At 47.9% G+C, this 21,944-nt stretch overlaps 1 protein-coding gene across 2 annotated transcripts in view; it reads left to right on the top strand.

Annotated features, from left to right (window-relative positions):
* Positions 1-21,944, top strand: part of LOC141107598 (complement factor B-like) — a 190,012-nt gene that overhangs the window by 49,955 nt on the left and 118,113 nt on the right. For both annotated transcript variants that reach the window (XM_073598449.1, XM_073598448.1), the window contains exons 8-9: positions 4,419-4,550; positions 5,888-5,986. In XM_073598449.1, the coding sequence (XP_073454550.1) occupies positions 4,419-4,550; positions 5,888-5,986 (231 nt within the window). The remainder of the gene's footprint in view (positions 1-4,418; positions 4,551-5,887; positions 5,987-21,944) is intronic.

The following is a 21,944-nucleotide window of genomic DNA, read 5'->3' as shown; positions in this document are numbered from 1 at the left end:
ACTCTGTACATAGCTCATCCCAGAATCCTGCACTCTGTACATAGCTCATCCCAGAATCCTGCACTCTGTACATAGCTCATCCCAGAATCCTGCACTCTGTACATAGCTCATCCCAGAATCCTGCACTCTGTACATAGCTCATCCCAGAACCCTGCACTCTGTACATAGCTCATCCCAGAATCCCAGAACCCTGCACTCTGTACATAGCTCATCCCAGAACCCTGCACTTTGTACATAGCTCATCCCAGAACCCTGCACTCTGTACATAGCTCATCCCAGAATCCCAGAACCCTGCACTCTGTACATAGCTCATCCCAGAATCCTGCACTCTGTACATAGCTCATCCCAGAATCCTGCACTCTGTACATAGCTCATCCCAGAATCCTGCACTCTGTACATAGCTCATCCCAGAATCCTGCACTCTGTACATAGCTCATCCCAGAATCCTGCACTCTGTACATAGCTCATCCCAGAACCCTGCACTCTGTACATAGCTCATCCCAGAATCCCAGAACCCTGCACTCTGTACATAGCTCATCCCAGAACCCTGCACTCTGTACATAGCTCATCCCAGAATCCCAGAACCCTGCACTCTGTACATAGCTCATCCCAGAATCCTGCACTCTGTACATAATCATCCCAGAATCCTGCACTCTGTACATAGCTCATCCCAGAATCCTGCACTCTGTACATAGCTCATCCCAGAATCCTGCACTCTGTACATAGCTCATCCCAGAACCCTGCACTTTGTACATAGCTCATCCCAGAACCCTGCACTCTGTACATAGCTCATCCCAGAATCCCAGAACCCTGCACTCTGTACATAGCTCATCCCAGAATCCTGCACTCTGTACATAGCTCATCCTAGAATCCTGCACTCTGTACATAGCTCATCCCAGAATCCTGCACTCTGTACATAGCTCATCCCAGAATCCTGCACTCTGTACATAGCTCATCCCAGAACCCTGTACTCTGTACATAGCTCATCCCAGAACCCCAGAACCCTGCACTCTGTACATAGCTCATCCCAGAACCCTGCACTCTGTACATAGCTCATCCCAGAACCCTGCACTCTGTACATAGCTCATCTCAGAATCCTGCACTCTGTACATAGCTCATCTCAGAATCCTGCACTTTGTACATAGCTCATCCCAGAACCCTGCACTCTGTACATAGCTCATCCCAGAATCACAGAACCCTGAACTCTGTACATAGCTCATCCCAGAATCCTGCACTCTGTACATAGCTCATTCCAGAATCTTGCACTCTGTACATAGCTCAACCCAGAATCCTGCACTCTGTACATAGCTCATCCCAGAATCCTGCACTCTGTACATAGCTCATCCCAGAATCCTGCACTCTGTACATAGCTCATCCCAGAATCCTGCACTCTGTACATAGCTCATCCCAGAATCCTGCACTCTGTACATAGCTCATCCCAGAACCCTGCACTTTGTACATAGCTCATCCCAGAACCCTGCACTCTGTACATAGCTCATCCCAGAATCCCAGAACTCTGCACTCTGTACATAGCTCATCCCAGAATCCTGCACTCTGTACATAGCTCATCCCAGAATCCTGCACTCTGTACATAGCTCATCCCAGAATCCTGCACTCTGTACATAGCTCATCCCAGAATCCCAGAACCCTGCACTCTGTACATAGCTCATCCCAGAATCCCAGAACCCTGCACTCTGTACATAGCTCATCCCAGAATCCTGCACTCTGTACATAGCTCATCCCAGAATCCTGCACTCTGTACATAGCTCATCCCAGAACCCTGCACTCTGTACATAGCTCATCCCAGAATCCTGCACTCTGTACATAGCTCATCCCAGAATCCTGCACTCTGTACATAGCGCATCCCAGAACCCTGCACTCTGTACATAGCTCATCCCAGAATCCCAGAACCCTGCACTCTGTACATAGCTCATCTCAGAACCCTGCACTCTGTACATAGCTCATCCCAGAATCCTGCACTCTGTACATAGCTCATCTCAGAATCCTGCACTCTGTACATAGCTCATCTCAGAATCCTGCACTTTGTACATAGCTCATCCCAGAACCCTGCACTCTGTACATAGCTCATCCCAGAATCCCAGAACCCTGCACTCTGTACATAGCTCATCCCAGAATCCTGCACTCTGTACATAGCTCATCCCAGAATCCTGCACTCTGTACATAGCTCATCCCAGAATCCTGCACTCTGTACATAGCTCATCCCAGAACCCTGCACTTTGTACATAGCTCATCCCAGAACCCTGCACTCTGCACATAGCTCATCCCAGAATCCCAGAACCCTGCACTCTGTACATAGCTCATCCCAGAATCCTGCACTCTGTACATAGCCCATCCCAGAATCCTGCACTCTGTACATAGCTCATCCCAGAATCCTGCACTCTGTACATAGCTCATCTCAGAATCCTGCACTCTGTACATAGCTCATCCCAGAATCCTGCACTCTGTACATAGCTCATCCCAGAACCCTGTACTCTGTACATAGCTCATCCCAGAATCCCAGAACCCTGCACTCTGTACACAGCTCATCCCAGAACCCTGCACTCTGTACATAGCTCATCCCAGAACCCTGCACTCTGTACATAGCTCATCCCAGAACCCTGCACTCTGTACATAGCTCATCTCAGAATCCTGCACTCTGTACATAGCTCATCTCAGAATCCTGCACTTTGTACATAGCTCATCCCAGAACCCTGCACTCTGTACATAGCTCATCCCAGAATCTCAGAACCCTGCACTCTGTACATAGCTCATCCCAGAACCCTGCACTCTGTACATAGCTCATCCCAGAATCCTGCACTCTGTACATAGCTCATCCCAGAATCCTGCACTCTGTACATAGCTCATCCCAGAATCCTGCACTCTGTACATAGCTCATCCCAGAATCCTGCACTCTGTACATAGCTCATCCCAGAATCCTGCACTCTGTACATAGCTCATCCCAGAACCCTGCACTTTGTACATAGCTCATCCCAGAACCCTGCACTCTGTACATAGCTCATCCCAGAATCCCAGAACTCTGCACTCTGTACATAGCTCATCCCAGAATCCTGCACTCTGTACATAGCTCATCCCAGAATCCTGCACTCTGTACATAGCTCATCCCAGAATCCTGCACTCTGTACATAGCTCATCCCAGAATCCTGCACTCTGTACATAGCTCATCCCAGAACCCTGCACTCTGTACATAGCTCATCCCAGAATCCCAGAACCCTGCACTCTGTACATAGCTCATCCCAGAACCCTGCACTCTGTACATAGCTCATCCCAGAATCCTGCACTCTGTACATAGCTCATCTCAGAATCCTGCACTCTGTACATAGCTCATCTCAGAATCCTGCACTTTGTACATAGCTCATCCCAGAACCCTGCACTCTGTACATAGCTCATCCCAGAATCCCAGAACCCTGCACTCTGTACATAGCTCATCCCAGAATCCTGCACTCTGTACATAGCTCATCCCAGAACCCTGCACTCTGTACATAGCTCATCCCAGAATCCCAGAACCCTGCACTCTGTACATAGCTCATCCCAGAACCCTGCACTCTGTACATAGCTCATCCCAGAATCCTGCACTCTTTACATAGCTCATCCCAGAATCCTGCACTCTGTACATAGCTCATCCCAGAATCCTGCACTCTGTACATAGCTCATCCCAGAATCCTGCACTCTGTACATAGCTCATCCCAGAATCCTGCACTCTGTTCATAGGTCATCCCAGAACCCGGCACTCTGTATGTAATGCACTCCAAACCCTGCATGCTTTTATCCTTTTTTAAATAAATGTGCTGGGGTTTGTATATATCCACGAGACTCTTGCTTGTGGAACCACAATAAAAGCATATTTTATAGGTACAAGGAAGTTTTGTTTAATGATGCCCCTTAAGCTCCTCCCGCTGTTTGACCATGCCCACATTTGCCGCGACGCTCTATGCAAGGTTACTTCCTTCCTCGAGTGTACCTCATTCTGAAGTTCAAAAGGGAGTTATGGTGTTTGTATGTTTCCTGTGACATCACTTCCTTCATGGTTACTGATTGAGTGTAGAGTAGAAAAACAAGATGGTGACAGGAAACAGAATAACTTTTTTTTTAGCATTGCTACAGTGATTTATTACTCAAAAATGATGTATGCATGATTTTAGTGCAATGCAAGGCAACACAGCACACAGGTGTGAACAACACAAATGGCCACTAATGTTATTTCTCTTGATTTTGTGTTATGATTGCACTGGGCAACGCCAGCCAACACATCACAATGGCTCTGGTGTGAACCAGATTGTAACTTGTGTGGCCGGTTTACGAGCTTACTGATTTTACTTGTTGTTTCCAATGATTTGAGAGTTTTTTTTTTTTTGCTCCATTTTAATCTTCCTATTTCAAAACCTTTTTTCACCTCCCAGAACATGATGACAAGACGGGAACAAACACTCGCGGAGCACTGGCTGAAGTGTGTGGAATGCTGTCTCTGGATCTGGTAAAAAATAAAGAAAAGTTTCTGGAAACCCGGAATATCATTCTGCTATTAACAGACGGTAACGGCACTTGTACTTTAAGATGCTGATTCAGTAATGGGAAGAGCAGTGAGGGTGGCCCATGTGCAGCAACCCCTAAAAACCAATCGGAACTCAGTTTACTCAAGTAACATAAAACTGTGCCTTAAACACTTGACCGCTGCAAGATTTACCCCCCCCCCCTTCCTGACCAGGCCATTTTTTGCGATACGGCACTTTTGACACTTTTTGGGGACCAGTGACACTAATACAGTGATCGGTGCTAAATAATATGCACTGACACTGGCTGGGAAGGGGTTAACATCAGGGGCGGTCAAAGGGTTAACTGTGTAGCCTGTGTTTTTTCTTACTGTGGTACAAGGGGAAGGCATTGATCCGTGTCCCTGCTTTGCACAGGAACCATGCCCTCTGTACTGACAGAACGGGGACCTGCCTTGTTTACATAGGCAGATCGCCATTCTCCTTCTGTACTGAAGGATCGGCAGGTGCCGGCGACCAATGAGTTTGCATGTTTTTTACAGGCAGTATGAAGACTGCCTACAGAAAACATGCAAATTTCCACAATCATTGATGATATGGGCTTGCATGTCAGGTAAAGGTACAGGGAGATGACAGTCATTAAATCTTCAATAAATGCACAAGTTTATAAAGATTTTGGACACTTTTCTTATTTCATCAATTGAAAGGATGTTTGGTGATGATGACATAATTTTTCAGGATGATAATGCATTTTGCCATAGGGCAAAAGCCATAAAAACTTTCCTTCAAGAAAGGCATATAATGTCAATGGCATGGCCTGCAAATAATCTGGACCTCAATTCAACTGAAAATCTGTGGTGGAAATGAAAGAAAATGGTTTATGACATGGCTCCAACCTGCAAAGTTGATCGGCAATAAGAGAAAGTTGGAGCCAGATTGATGAAGAATACGGTTTGTCGATAGTTAAATCTATACCTCAGAGAATTCAAGCTGTTATAAAAGCCAATGGTGGTGGAACAAAGTTCAGTGGTATACTGTGTTTTTTTTCCATAATATTTTCCTTAGAATTGAGTTCCATATTTTTTTTCCTCTGCTTGATGTGCAAAAACAGTTGCAATTGAGCACAGTTTTCTTTCTTTTTTATTTTTATAAGTGTTAAGCCAGAAGGTTAAATGAAAATAGTTTTGAGACATATCTTATTCGTTTTTTTTCTACACAATTAAACAATTGAATGAACATTTTCCAAGAGTGGAAATTCCATACTTCCATACTGCCAGGGGTTGTATATTCCCCTGTTTAGAAGCCATATGTAAACTTTTTTGCTCCACTGTCAACCTGCCTTTATATGTTCTCTAATGACTAATTCTGTGATTCTTCAGGAAAGTACAATATGGGGGGAGACCCAGCTGTGGAAATCCAGAAGATCAGAGAGCTTTTGTATATAGAAAAGGGCCAAAATGATCGGGAGCAGTATCTGGGTAAGTAAAACCAAGCATCCAATTGGGAGGTGCCATTAAATGAAGACTGTTGAGCACTGATACTGGTGGGTGCTGGCTGTCAGGCAAGTATTTCAGCAGCTATTTTTGTAACTGATCGAGGAACAGACTTAAATTATTTTGACTTTAGGCCAGCTTTAACTTTAACTGTCTTGGTCTTGGGTCCTTTTTAAGTTTATATGTTTTAAACTGATGTTTTATATCTGTTCTCTTTTACTATATTTATACATTCTTTGTTTTTAAAAATAAAGAGTTAATATATGACAAATGATTCCCAGAGCACTATAGGTTAGCTAAAATGACAGCACTGCAGTAGCTGCCTGTCTTCAGCCATGATTTGTCTTACTGAAACCCCAGATTGAGCTGCCTGATACGGAAGGTGTAACTGCTTGAGCTACTAAGCCCTTTAAACAATAGGGTGCTTTTGTGAAAAGAACTAGGGAGGGCCTGTAAACATGTAAAAGAGGGCAAGAGCTGTACCTGTGCTGACTTAAAAATGCAAAATATTCATGCAAAAATATTTTCTATTTACTTGACTAAAAAAAAATTCAATTTGTTTAGTCTAACCCACAATAAATAAGAGGAAAATATATACAAAATCACTATACAGTCCTTTTTGAGATGAACAGAAACCGCTTAAAAGTCCACCCTTACATATGACCTCTTCCCCCGAGTCTGCCTTTTGGTCCCATTTACTTTTGCTCAGCTCGTTAATTCATGTGTGTTAACAAGCATTATGTCAGCGGTTAACATACTTTACATCAAGGGCACTTTCACACTGGTGCATTGGGGGCGTCAGCGGTAAATCGCTGCTAGTTTTAGCAGCGCTTTACCATCTTTTAAGTGGCGCTTTTCGGCCGCTTTTAACCCCCGCTAGCGGCCGAATAAAGGGTTAAAAGCTCTTTGCAGGCGCTTCGGCGGTGCTGCTTATTGATTTCAATGGGCAGGGGCGCTTTAGGAGCATTGTATACACCGCTCCTAAAGCGCCCCCAAGATGCTGCTTGCAGGACTTTTTTTAGCGTCCCGCCAGCGCACCACTCCAGTGTGAAAGCCCTCGGGCTTTCACACTGGAGTGACAGGAGAGGCACTTTACAGGCGATTTGCAGGTGCTATTTTTAGCACTATAGCGCCTGTAAAGTGCCTCAGTGTGAAAGTAGCCTAATGCTACTTGTTAAAAATAACATTGAAAACATCACGCAAATCGGACACGTCACAAAAATTTTACACGCCGCAATTCACATTGGTTGCCTTAGTGCATATGGGTGCCATGGGTGTGCACTGTGTTAATGTGTGCTTTGCTGCAACACATAAATGTAAATCAGCTCATAAAGTGAACCGGTGCTTTGCTCTTGCACTTGCCAACCAGCCGCTGTCATTATACTGCGGCAGGTCGGCACTATCCTGCGAGCCGTCGTAGCTGTACATCGGCTCCATTAAGCGGGATAGCAGGCGCGCGCTGCGGACTCCTGACAGACCCTTGCATCTTTCATCCAGTGCTGCACTAACATTTCTGGATTCTGAGTCATGGGGAAAGCAAAAGAATTGTCAAAGGATCTGCGGGAAAAGGTAGTTGAACTGTAAAAAACAGAAAAGGGATATAAAAAGATATCCAAGGAAATGAGAATTCCAATCAGCAGTGTTCAAACACTAATCAAGAAGTGGAAAATGAGGGGTTCTGTTGAAACCATACCACGGTCAGGTAGACCAACTAAAATTTCAGCCACAACTGCCAGAAAAATTGTTTGGGATGCAAAGAAAAACCCACAAATAACTTCAGGTGAAATACAGGACTCTCTGAAAACATGTGGTGTGGCTGTTTCAAGATGCACAATAAGGAGGCACTTGAAGAAAGATGGGCTGCACGGTCGAGTCGCCAGAAGAAAGCTATTTCTACGCAAATGTCACAAAGTATCCTGCTTACAATATGCCAAACAGCACAGAGGCAAGCCTCAAACCTTCTGGCACAAAGCCATTTGGAGGGATGAGAAAATTTTGCTTTCTGGCCACAACCATAAATGCTACATTTGGAGAGGAGTCAACAAGGCCTATGATGAAAGGTACACCATTCCTACTGTGAAACACGTAGGTGGATCGGTGATGTTTTGGGGATGTGTGAGCTACAAAGGCACAGGAAATTTGGTCAAAATTGATGGCAAGATGAATGCAGGATGTTATCAAAAAATACTGGAGGAACAGTCAGCCTGGAAGCTGTGCATGGGATGTACTTGGACATTCCAACATGACAATGATCCAAAACACAAGGCCAAGTCAACCTGTCATTGGCTACAGCAGAATAAAGCGAAGGTTCCTCCATGAAGGCTGTACAGAGCCAAAACTCCCAAATGAGCTCCCTTTTGAAGCAAACCCCCCAGATCGTTCCCACCAACCTGTAGTACCACATTGTCCGTTGACCTCTCAAGGCTTGCAAAGTAATGCGCCTCGGGCACATCCCTGTTCCACCTCATCTCTGGTACCCTTAACCAGCGGACACCCGGCTCCCACCTGGAAGTGCCTAGCTGCCTAACCATCCGTCTTAAACGGCAGTTCGCCTGACCCCACAAAACATAAGAGTGACCCCCAGATCCAGATGAGGCGTGTTACACTCCATCTGAAAGAAAGAACCAAACCACTGGATAACCCCCACACCACCATGAATACTCGCCCAGCATGATAACTTTTCCCTCCCATTGTCCACGATTAATCAGCCACCATAGAGGGCGCATGTAACTATGGAATCCTCTGGAGTTCCGTCTCCCAATCCGCTCAACAGTCGCCTCGTCCCACCAATACTGAGCAGCCTCTGTGGCCACCCCGATACGGAAGGAGTACAGGCATACTGTCTTACTCCAAACCCACTCTATAAACAGAAACTTGGATAACAGATATCCATCCCCATGGCACAGCACCGCCCCCCCCCCCCCCCACTAGCGGGCGAACCCCCAAAAAAATGCCTCACCAGACAATAGTAAAACCTGGCAAGGGAAACAGTTGCACCCATGCACCCTAGCCCTCCTGGTCCGCCGTTGACCTGCACTGCAAAATGCTCCACCTGTCCTTATTACCAGAGCACGTCCTGTACCCACATACCCCCCCCCCCAAAAACTTCCTAGCCATACTGACCCGTTTGTTAATCCGAAATGCCCCCAAAAAGCCAGTGAAAAAAATGCCTCGAATAATGCAATTTCGTAGCTGAATGAACATAGCAATCCCAGCCCTGCAAAATTGGCCTACAAATTAACAAAGACCACAGGCTGCCTAACATCCTTGCGGTTTTACATCGTTTTTACATTGTTGTAACATCCACCCCACCCTGTAACTTACAGAAAAAATGCTAAGTCTGCCAGCTTCTTCTCTATAGTGGACACCGACACCCTGGTCCGTGTTCCTAGAGACAACATAAAGGACCCTCCTCTTTACCTCCGACTGCACCTGATCCACCCACGCTAACCGCCACACCTACCCCCATTCCTGCCATAACTTGGTGTAGGCTGTCCCCGTAACCTCACTCACCGACCTCCTGATCCATCCCACTCTGGCTCCAATAAAAATCTCCCACAACCAAGCCATGCCAAGCAACCCCTCGTTGCTCAGCCGCTGGTGCCAGCCCTCTGAACCTATCCCACTGAAACAAGACACTGAGTCCGCTAGAGTATTGTCTACCCCAGGGAGGTGCACCGCATATAGAAAGATGTTCCATTGTAGGCCGCGAAGCACCCTGTGGCGTTAAAGCCTTAAACTGGATTGGGACGAACTGAGATGCGGTTAATGACTTGAACCACTCCAATGTTGTCACAATTCAACCTAATTTTCAAACGACTTGCCCCAGATTTCCATGGCCAGCACTACCGGAAGAAGCGGCAGGAGCACCATGTGACCTAGAAAACCCGTGTCTAACCAGGAAACGGGGCCAAGTGCCGCACGCAAATGCCCTGATCAAAAGCCCCATAACCTGATGACTCTGCAGCATCCATAAAAAGCTCCAATTCGAAGCAGCTCACCCGCCCCCACCTACTAACTGATCTCCCATCATACTCTACCAAAATGTGTGCCACACTCTCAAGTCCTCCCAATGTTTCCGATGGAGAAAGTGTGTAGAGGACTTAACTCCCGCCGTAGCAGCCGATAACCAGCTGCAAAAAACCCAGCCCATGGGATAATGCGACATGCAAAATTAACTTACCCAACGGTGAATGTAGCTTTAAGCTGTAACTTGCGCATTCCCCACGACCCACGGTTCTGTGCCTTGAGGGCCACCAATGCATCCTCTGGCAACCAACACTCCCTAGTGTGCGAAACGATCATTATACCTGAAACAAACTAAACATGGTAGTAGGGCCTTACTTCATGCCCTATGCTACCCTGATAGTTCCCAGACCACCCATTCCACAAAGGAACTGAACATCCTGAATCACGCACAGGAAACTGAGCACCCATGGGTAAGCAACAATCTTCTTAAAATTCATCCTGCCCAGCAGTACTCCAGCAAGCGTAAACCATCTGGGTGTACATGGAGCGAACGAAAACAAATTTGACGTCCGCGCTAGCCCTCAAAGCCCCATTTCCGTAGCGGAGAAAATGGGTAAGGCACAACTAGTGTGCCTCCTACTTAGTCACCACCTCTCAAGGCGAATCATAAAATCCGGCCAAGGCTTCACCGCGAACGTCCCGCCCCTGTGACCCCCCCATCTCCTTACCCAGCTGTACAGAGACAACCTCTGGATGTTGTAAAGCGGAACGTCAATACCGTGACACAGGCATAGCCGCACCCAGGAAACAAGGGATCCTAACCCAACAAGAACCCCCCCCCCGGGACCTGGGAGGAGAACCTCCACACCCTGGAGCACTCGTGAATAAAAACGACAGAAGCTCGCAAACTTGCAATTTCCCCTGTTGCACTGCCCACATAAAAACCCCACTGCTTAGTGGCCAGTTGTCCAGGGGAGGCTGCCCCCCTGTAAAACTGGTTTGGAGCCTGCGCTAAGGACATGAGCCGCATCCAGGGGCTGATATCTTAGTGGTCCCACCAAAGAAAAGGATGGATGGCCCTACACTGCCGGAACTGTTCATCGTACTGCAGACAAACCGATCCCCTGTCTACTCCGTGGGCCTCCGACCACCGTCATATAATAACAGAGTGCTGAACAGTGCTCTGGGTTCTTTTACTTATGACACTCGCCATAATGGCAAACACCTGTAGCCAATTGGCGAAAAATCTTGGTATCAGTCTGTACCGCCTCATTCCTCAACCTCCTTCTTCGAATCCTCAGCCATAACCCTATCCAGGTTAAACTTCTCAAGAGTAGGGATGGGCGAACGGTTCGGCCCGAGCATAAGTTCGGGCACAACTTTCGTTGTTCGGGCGTTCGGAGAGCAGCCGAACAAACGGGACGTTCGACCGTTTGTTCGCCCCCCCCCCCCCGAACCGACCACAATGCATTGTGGCGTTGAACAGTGCATTGCATGCCCTGATTGACTGAAGCAGTGAAAGCTTCAGCCAATCAGGGCACAGAGCACTGCACTGTCAGAGTCATGATTATACACTGTCATCATGACTTTATACAATCATGGCTCATTCCCGCCCCACAGTATAAAAGTATTCTTTCAATGGCAGCCATTTTCAGTGTGATTTTGGTGTGGAGAGAGATTGAACAGGGCTCTGTTCAGTGCTATTAGTTAGTGTGCTATACTGTGCTATTTCACTTCAATAGTCAGTGTAGAATATTAGTTTAGTGTCAGTCTAGGGATAGTGTGGGTGTAGTAAGGAGGATCATCATTCAGTTTTTCATAGTGTGCAGCTAGAGTAGGGACAGCTCAGATAGTTTCAGTGTAGTGTAGTGAGACAGTAATCTTGACATTAGTATATAGCTAGAGTAAGGACAGTTCAAATAGCTTCAGTGTAGTGACGGTTGAACACCGTCTATTTGATTGCGTTACTGCCAGTTTAATACCATATAGTTTTGCGTGCGTTACTGCCAGTTTAACGCCATATAGTTTTGCATGCGTTACTGCCAGTTTAACACCATATAGTTCTGTGTGCGTTACTACAAGTTTAACGCCATATAATTTTGTGCGTTACTGCCAGTTTAACACCATATAGTTTTGCGTGCGTTACTGCCAGTTTAACGCCATATCGCTTTGCATGCTTTACTACAAATTTGACGCCATATAGTTTTGTGCGTTACTGCCAGTTTAACGCCATTTACTTCTGTGTGCGTTACTGCTAGTTTAACGCCATATAGTTCTGTGCATCACTGTACGTTTGGCGCATTATATTGCAGTATATTATATTGTATCCGTGGAGTGTGTCTGTGTAGTGTGAGTACTCAAATTAAAGGGCACCAAACACCTCTTTACATTGATTAAAGTGCATCTACGTACAGATTTCAACTTCTCCTTTACATTTGCTTATAAGCACCGCCCCCTCCCTCCCAATAATGTCTGGGAGAACAACAAGGAGAGGCAGACGTTCCCTTGGCACTGTAAGGGGGCCAGCAACAAATGTGTCCACAGGCAAAGGTGGACGTGGTGGTCAGTCCTCAGGCAGGGCATCATTTCCTCTGTTTAGTGAGTTTGCCTGTGCTATCCAGCTACAGCATGCAGAGGAGGTGGTGGACTGGCTTACTAAACCTTCCTCATCCTCCTTATCCTCTGTCACACAAGCAGAGACAAGTGTGCAGTCCCCTGCAGTTGCCAGATTGGATAAACCTGCCTCCTTGTTCACATCTATTCCTGCCATAGCCCTAACATCAGCCATTGAGGAGTCAGCTGAGTTATTTGACCACAGCTTCAGCCACTTGCTCCTTGATGATGCCCAGCCATTACTGGATTCAGATGTTAGTTCTGTGGTTGAGGATGACAGGAACATGAGCCTAGAGAGAGGGAGGAACACTGGTAGACAAATTGGCATTTATGTTCCCCAAGCCGAAGCGTATTGCCAAGTTGTCTCCAGTGGTAATGATGAAGATGGAGGAGATGGAGATGATGATGATGAGGTCACTGATGCGACTTGGCTGCCAGATAGAGCAGAGGAGGAAACTGAAGGTAAGGCGGCACACCCCCAAGGAGGTCGGCATCAAGAAAGAGTAGAGAGCAGCCACCCTATTCCATCTCATTCTGCAGCTGTTATCTCCCAGCCCACCACCCACAGCTCAGCTGTCTGGGCCTTTTTCAGCACATCTGCAGCAGATCGCACTCTTGCTATCTGCAAACTGTGTCACAGGCACATCAAACGTGGCAAAAACACCAACCATTTGGGTACCACATGCCTAACAAGGCATTTCACGTCCAACCACTCAGCCCGTTTGCAAGATCACCTAAAAGCCACACAAAAGGGGCACAAATCTGTCACTCCTCCTCCTCCTTACCCACTTCAGTCTGCCCCTGCAATACCGAGTCATTACCTTTCAGCAGCCTCCACTGACACGGATGGTGGTATAGCACAGGGTGTCCAAGGTCCTAGCAGCTCATCTACCAGCAGCACACCACCAGCTGTAGACTGTAGCCAGCAAATTTCTCTGCCCCATCTTCTGCAGCGGAAAAGAAAATACAGTCCCTGCCACCCACATTCTTGCTTTCATCAAGATTATCTCTATAGGGTTACGATGGGAAGGCGCCACCGACACCCAAAGACCAATTTTAACGCACCCATTACTTCTATCCAAAGTCAAAGTGACACCAGAATGTATCCAAAAAAATCTCTAATCTTGTTCCCAGTGCACTACATTGTGGCCTCATCATACACACTGGCTCCCCAGCTGTTGCTGAGCAAAATAAAGGCAGCTTGCAGGAAAAATTTCATTTTTTTTGGCTTTATAAATTAAATTATTGCTGCAGCAGATTCTAGACATGGTACAGATCTGCCACTTTACAGTTAAACTAAGGGGACCCCCCTGGCATTATATTGGAAGGAATTTTTCATTTTTAGGCTTTCACTTTAAAAATCAAATAAATCACTGCTCATTTAAAAATGACGTTTTTCACAAACTTTTTTTTTTTATTGATCCATGTCACCCAGGGCAGGACCTGGACCCCTATAACCATTGTATGCCTAATTACTTGCATTTAAGCCTTCAAAATGGGCACATTTGATATTTAACGTTCGGGTCCCATTGACTTTAATGGGGTTCGGGTCCAAACGTTCGCGGTGTTTCGGAAGTTCTGGTCCGAACCGAACAGGGGTCCGTTCGGCCCATCCCTACTCAAGAGGTAGCGGGGAAAATCTTCACGTACTCACCTCTGTGAATCTCTCCTGGACATCCTGCTTTAAGTGTGCCCCTATCACTTAGCTTCTTCAGCAGTCTGCATAGCGTCCACCTTTCCTGGGACTTCCTGTGATGTTCCGGCCTCCTCCTCAACGCTGCAACAGCAGCCCTCTGACCCAAGAGGGAGGGTAGCATGGGCCCCGTGGTGTTGGGTGCTACCGCCGTAACTGAGGGGAGGGGGTACCACACTGGGTCCAATCCCTGACCCCACCACAACTACACCACCCAACTGAACCCACGACGCCACCTGCGGGGAATTGCCCCCCCGTTTCCTCCCGCAAAACGGTACACCAAATCTCGCAGCCCCCCTCTAATAAATCCCGGACGCGGCAGGTGCAAGACGTGTTGTGGCCCCGTGAGGAGCTGCCACGCTCCCATCAGCTACCCTAACAAGTTACCCACTACATTACCAAGAAAGTTGTTAAAACAAATTAGTCGACATACCAGGCTGCCCAGGGAGGACCCCCAACAGCCGCTGCTCCAGAATGCCGAATGTCCATGCGAGTCGTCTGCTACATAGCAGGACATTTCACCTTCTGGGATCTGTGGTTCCACACTTGAAGCACCCCAGGTGAGGAAGGCCCGGATGCCGTGGATCCGTTCTGTACCTGGCTCCGCCTCCCCGCACTGGATCCGCCCTTCACAATCCTGTGCAGACCTCCAGCCCGTACAGTACCCCGAGCCGCCTTCCTCCTTCTCCGTGCCTATTAACCCCCTCTCTCTCTTGTCATGGGTCGCCGTTAAATATTAGGGCCGCCAGCCGCGGCTGGCAACAGCCCGGCGGCCATGACATTGCTCTTCCCATGTCGAGACTCCCCCCTATTCCACAGAATCAGAGGGGGAGGAGTCTGTTGGCTCTGGACCGTGACGCCGGGCGGGCGGAGGAGGCAAGCGCGTGCCTCCTGAGCTCTGCCTATGTCGGTGTCTTGCTGAGAAAGTTCCCCCTGGCGGACAAGGACCCCCCTGTATTGCGCAGACGCAGCGCTTGCGCAGTACGAACGACTAAGGAGCCGCCGAAAATAGCCGAAGAGGAAAACCTTCAGTCAGCTGTACACGGTGCCTGCGCCCTGAGTCCAGGTTAAAGCCCCACCATCCAAGTGGACCTAGAGGTAGAATAAAAAAGTGCCGAGCGAAGCGAGGCCATGCCTTAAGCGCGGCGAGCAAAGCGAGCCCACGAGGGGCACTCTTACAAGCGCCGTGTACAGCTGATTTACAACTATTCGGCTTCAGCTATTTCCGCCGGTTCATACCGCGCAAGCGCTGCGCCTGCGCAGTACAGGGGGGTCCTTATCCGCCAAGAGGAACTTTCTCGGCAGAACACCGGGAATCCTGTCCAGGTCACCCACCCGTGAAGCTGTTGCTCACTTCGCCGGTGATCCTGACGGGTCCCGGGTGGTGCTCCTATACTGACCAAACGCTCAGGGGAAGTCTCCGTGGGGAAAAAACGCTCTGGTGGCAGAGACCACCGGACGCGTGGGATGCTCTGCCCCCCCCGCTGCTGGCCCGAACTCCGATGCCTCCTATCAGGGGCAAATAAAGTCACTCTAGCCCCTTGGAAACTACCACCGCCGTGCCCGGATCCTGTCCTTCTCTGCCATGCTCCAAAAATTTGTGACAAGCAGCGTGGAATAAACTGCCTGCTTGTCACCTGTCCCTTCTCTGCTGCCCAGGAGACCCCACCTATCCCATAAATCACTGCCACAAATCCTCCTCATCCTGTTGCTCCTACCAATTCACCTCTCCACCATTCTCCACCTACAATCCTTAACCCCATAGTTGCTTCCCCTTCTCACCCTGTCATGCCGGCCTTGCACTATCTTTCATTTTATTTTCTCTCGCCTTACTATCCATGAGTGAAAAAAGTTTTTGCGTTCTCATTCATATGCTCTGTAAAATGGCTAAGAAATCATAAATTCTGCCAGGGTATGTAAACTTATGAGCACAACTGTGCGTGTGTATAATATATATATCTATATATAGATAGATAGATAGATAGATAGTGTAATGGTTGGGGTATTTAGCTCAAGCGATAAATGCGTTTTTAGTGCAGTGAGTCCACCTCAGACAGGCATTATAGTTAAGGGCCTGGTAGCCCACGTTTATTAGACCGAAAAACAAAAGCAAAAAGGTCCATTCAGGATTCCCACGCAGGGGTTTAACTTCATTAAGCACTCCAAAAATAAGGAAAACATACCAAGCCACCTGGCTCTCTTGTCAGCAGTTCCTCTGCTTGCTCTCAAAAGATTTGCCAATTCTTTACAGCCCCCTGGACTCACTGGCTTCCTCAGTCTCCCCGACTCTCAAGGCTGGCCAGCCTTTCCCAGTCCCTGGGCAAAGAATCCCCTTTACATAGGCTGCAGACTCCCACAGGGCAGACCACTCTCCAGACACAGGTCTGTCTTCACACAGCAGTAGCAACAAGCTACACACACTCCACCTTCCTCCACCCTCTGCTCTCACTAGCCCCTCGTTATATGGGCTGTGTGCACCTGGGCACACAACCTGCTGGCTCTCCATAAGACATGGACACAGGGTTAGAGATCCCATCCCTTTTCCCAGTGACAGGGACTATTACATATCCCCCCCCTTTGTTTCGATCCGGAGGGAGGAACACCAGCACCCGTCATGGTTGGGACACCTCTGTGCTGGCTGTCAGCCACGTAGGCCCAACCTTTTTTTCGGGTGCGCTTCCAGGTACGTCCCACCCTGGATCTTAACAGGGTCCTACATTTCCCTATACTCCCCCCTTGTTTCGCACCGGAGGGAGGAACACATAAACCAGTCACTAAGAATGGGACACCTCTGTGCCAGCCATTCGCTGCGTAGGCCCATTTCTTTTTCCGGGTATGTTTCCACCAGCACTTCACCTTGAACCATGGGCTCCCACTAATCTCTCTATCCCTTCCACCTTCTGGCCACGGGATCCTCCTTTTCCCTCCCACAGACCTACTCTCCTGGGACTGTTGGGGACCCATTTCCATGAAATCTGTCAGGGACTGACCCCTCTCACTACCTGACGCAACACTAACCAACATCTGTTTATCAGGTTCACTAACCCCTGTGTGGTTACCCTTGGCAACCAAATCATCTGAGATCAACACCACATACTTCTGTTTAACCTCGATAGCAATGTTCCACAAGGGGTTATTTAATTCAATATTATCATCATCATCAAGACCTCTTGTCACCTGGTTTGCTAGGACAGGGTCTAGGGAGGGACCATCTACAGGCAAGCAGTTACTCCCTATGGGACATTCCCGCAGTTTCACATCGCTCCCGGTTGTCCAACACTCCAATAGCGACTGTCCTACCAACACACATTTTGCGCCACATTTTTCCACACCAATCTCTTTAACCATTTCTGTGTCCATTGGTACCTCAACCAATACCTCTGAGTTGTCCGACAGTGCTCTACAGTGCTTCTCATACACTTTTTCATTACAGTTACCAACACTGCCATTTCCTGTCAAAGTGTCTCCGGGTACCTCAAACTGCACCTCCCTGCGAGTGATGGATTGAATTCCCACTACTGCTGCGTCTTTTCCGGGCCCTTCCCTTTCACGAGGTCTAGCGGGTGAGACAGCACACGCGCCATGTACCAACCACTGCTCAGCTGCACCTCGGATCGCACCAGCAGGAATGCACCTCATCACACCAGCATACGGAGAGACTTCTACTATGTCTATCATTTCTGATTCCTTTAGCAGTTCCCCTGAACGCCTTCCGCACATAACTGTCGCTGGAAGCATTTTCGCAGAGAACTGCGAGACCACTTTCTGCAAAAGTAACCAACATTGCAGTAACCAATTTTTATCAACATTGCTTAACATCGCCTGTACCACGTGTCTCCACTGATTGGTACTACGCAGTACCAGGTCGCCCATCTGCGGTGGATACATGCAGGTATACAGCGGAAAGATTTTCACCAATTCCAACAACATCTCAGTTATTTCTAGACATGCCACATCTAAACACAGAACTCTAGGGACTTTTCCCTTACTAACGACGTGGAGGGGCTCATTTGCTAAGGCTTGAGAGGCCGAGACACTCAAAGAGACCTCCACCTCAGAGGCCACTGACAAAACTTGCGGCTCCCCATGAGCACTGCAAATCGCATGTGTCACACTCATCCTCTCATTTTCAGCAACACTGAGCCCTTCCATTTCCCTATCCATTATCCCATCATCCTGACACTCAACATTACTCATCTCTTTTGCTGTGGACAAAACTTCTGCTATATATGCGCCCTTTTCCGATCCTTCCGCCTGGAGGGGGTTAAGTTCTGCAACAACCAACGCACCTGTGTCAACTGGCTTTGCAGCCTCTCCATTTGTCACAGCAGCAATAGTGTCCAGCTTACTATTACCTTCAGAAATTTCTTTCCACCACGCTATCACCTTAATGGCGAGACTATCCCAGTCTATCCTGTCTGTGCTCCAGTCATCAGCACTCTGTAGTACTGCTCCCTCTGCCCATGGAGACACAGGTGGACAGAGTGGTTTAGCAGCAGACAATCTGCACCAGTCACTGTCAACCACATCAGATTGTGATAATACATACTCCCTCATTTGAGCTATTTTCCCATTGTTTTCCACCTGAGCAGTATCAGAGCTGTCCTGGAGCCCCGCCGGCTCCAACACTGGGAGTCCTCCTGCGATTTCCTGGGACAACTCTGCTGCACTACCTGTGGTTACCATGGGAGACACCAAACCATCAACATTGTCAGTAATACACTTTTCAACATCATCATTACTTTTGAATACATCACAATAAGTATATGTATCATCAGCCATAGACATAGCAGTGTTATAAGCTTTAACAGGCTGTTTTTGGTCAGAACACACAGCACCCCGTGTAACGCTCAGCACACCACCCTTCCTCTCCAAAGGCATTCTTTTGCCCACTAGGGCGGCTCCACAGTTGTCCTGGGAAACCATGTGCCTCACCACTGCGGGCTCCTGGGAGGTTTCCCTGGGCATCTCTGTAGCACCTGTCACTAGGGAACCTGGCACACAAACGGTATTGGTCACCCCTAGGTTACCACTTCCAGCACTCTGGTGGATTACACCAGGTACATACAGAGTCCAGTCTTTTTGAGTTCTTAACCTTGCTGCAGGTTGAGCTTCAACCTGTGTCTCCCCACTACTCGGGGTAGCAAACTGCAGCAAGTCCATTTTTACCACTTCTGCTGATCTCCCAGCCGGATATACTCCCACTTCACTGGGATCAGTCCCGCAAACTGCAACAGTCTTACCATAATCTGTAGCAGGTAACTCTGGCTTCGTTTGAGTACGTTGTCTATCCTTTATCGCACTTTTACTGACTAACTCTCCCTGGTGGCCATGGGATGAAACTGCAGCAGCCACTTCTGACTCCTTAGCACCCCCTGCAGGCACAACAGGTACTTCCTCACTGTTGCCAGAGGTGACTGAAAATAGGTTTGCACAAAAATCTGGGCTTGCAGACAAAGACTTCTGCCCAGTAACCACATCTCCAGGCATGTTCCATAACCTGGGACAAGAAAAAATTTCATGCCCCAGTTGACCACATTCCAGGCATGGTACATTTTTACACATATCTTTAATGGGATGCCGCTCCACATCTCCACTGTATCTCCTCCTTCCGGTTAACACCCGATCCCTTGTTGCTAAGGGAGATGGCACTCTTCCAGCTGTACTTTGCTGACTCTCCCAAAAGCAGCGATTTTGCGCTCCTTGAAGCATTGTTGCTTTAAACATGCCACGATCCTCTGTCGGCAATACGTTTCTCGCGTAGTCCACAGACTTGACATCACTGCCGTTGCTACGGGCAACCACATACTTGTCAAACTTCTGATAAGCCTTTTGGACACTCCTGGGACTTAAATCAGGCTTTCTAAACCTTGTTGCAGACCTCTGTCTGGCCGTGTCGCCTTGTATTGGAGACTGAGACAAAGGGCACTTGGAGATAACATGCCCCCACTCTCTGCACCGAAAACAGCGCTCTTGCTTCAGAGCCTTGACAGGGCTTCCCAAATTGCATCCTCTTGTAAGCTTGGGACTTTGCACCTTAATAGCTGGCCTGCTTGCACCAGCGTTGCCAGGGGCAACAGCATGCACTTCCCCTTTAAGTGTAGCAAAAAACAGTCTGCAATATTCTCCGGCAGGCTCAAACTCTTGCTTCATCTCTGCAGTCACTCCACCACACTTTTGCGCTTTCCAGCAAAAAAATGAAGCACTGTTACTTTAAAGCAAGTTGCTTTTCACTTCATGCAAGCTTTCCTCACCTGCACAGTGCACACACAGATTGTGCTGTCTCATGCACACAAACACAGTTCATCAATTTAACTTCTGCGCAATGCAGTTTGCCTGGCTGCCACACACCGCTAGCAGCAATTCCTGAAATGACTCACTACTGGCGCAGAGACCCGGACTTCACCGTCTGTCTGCCCGCATTCGAACACCACTTGGTATGGTTGGGGTATTTAGCTCAAGCGATAAATGCGTTTTTAGTGCAGTGAGTCCACCTCAGACAGGCATTATAGTTAAGGGCCTGGTAGCCCACGTTTATTAGACCGAAAAACAAAAGCAAAAAGGTCCATTCAGGATTCCCACGCAGGGGTTTAACTTCATTAAGCACTCCAAAAATAAGGAAAACATACCAAGCCACCTGGCTCTCTTGTCAGCAGTTCCTCTGCTTGCTCTCAAAAGATTTGCCAATTCTTTACAGCCCCCTGGACTCACTGGCTTCCTCAGTCTCCCCGACTCTCAAGGCTGGCCAGCCTTTCCCAGTCCCTGGGCAAAGAATCCCCTTTACATAGGCTGCAGACTCCCACAGGGCAGACCACTCTCCAGACACAGGTCTGTCTTCACACAGCAGTAGCAACAAGCTACACACACTCCACCTTCCTCCACCCTCTGCTCTCACTAGCCCCTCGTTATATGGGCTGTGTGCACCTGGGCACACAACCTGCTGGCTCTCCATAAGACATGGACACAGGGTTAGAGATCCCATCCCTTTTCCCAGTGACAGGGACTATTACAATAGATAGATAGATAGATAGATAGATAGATAGATAGATAGATAGATAGATAGATAGATAGATAGATAGATAGATACACACACACACACAGGACGGAAAGTATTCAGACCCCCTTAAATTTTTCACTCTTTGTTATATTGCAGCCATTTGCTAAAATCTTTTAAGTTCATTTTTTCCCCATTAATGTACACACAGCACCCCATATTGACAGAAAAACACACAATTGTTGACATTTTTGCAGATTTATTAAAAAAGACAAACTGAAATATCACATGGTTCTAAGTATTCAGACCCTTTGCTCAGTATTTAGTAGAAGCACCCTTTTGATCTAATACAGCCATGAGTGTTGGGAAAGATGCAACAAGTTTTTCACACCTGGATTTGGGGATCCTCTTCCATTCCTCCTTGCAGATCCTCTCAAGTTTTGTCAGGTTGGATGGTAAACGTTGGTGGATAGCCATTTTTAGGTCTCTCCAGAGATGCTCTGCTGGGCCATTCAAGAACAGTCACGGAGTTGTTGTGAAGCCACTCCTTTGTTATTTTAGCTGTGTGCTTAGGGTCATTGTCTTGTTGGAAGGTAAACCTTCGGCTCAGTCTGAGGTCCTGAGCACTCTGGAGAAGGTTTTCGTCCAGGATATCCCTGTACTTGGCCGCATTC

The sequence above is a fragment of the Aquarana catesbeiana genome, linkage group LG09, assembly GCF_042186555.1.
Source record: "Aquarana catesbeiana isolate 2022-GZ linkage group LG09, ASM4218655v1, whole genome shotgun sequence".
NCBI lineage: Eukaryota > Metazoa > Chordata > Amphibia > Anura > Ranidae > Aquarana > Aquarana catesbeiana.
This window is presented reverse-complemented; position numbering and strand designations above follow the sequence as displayed.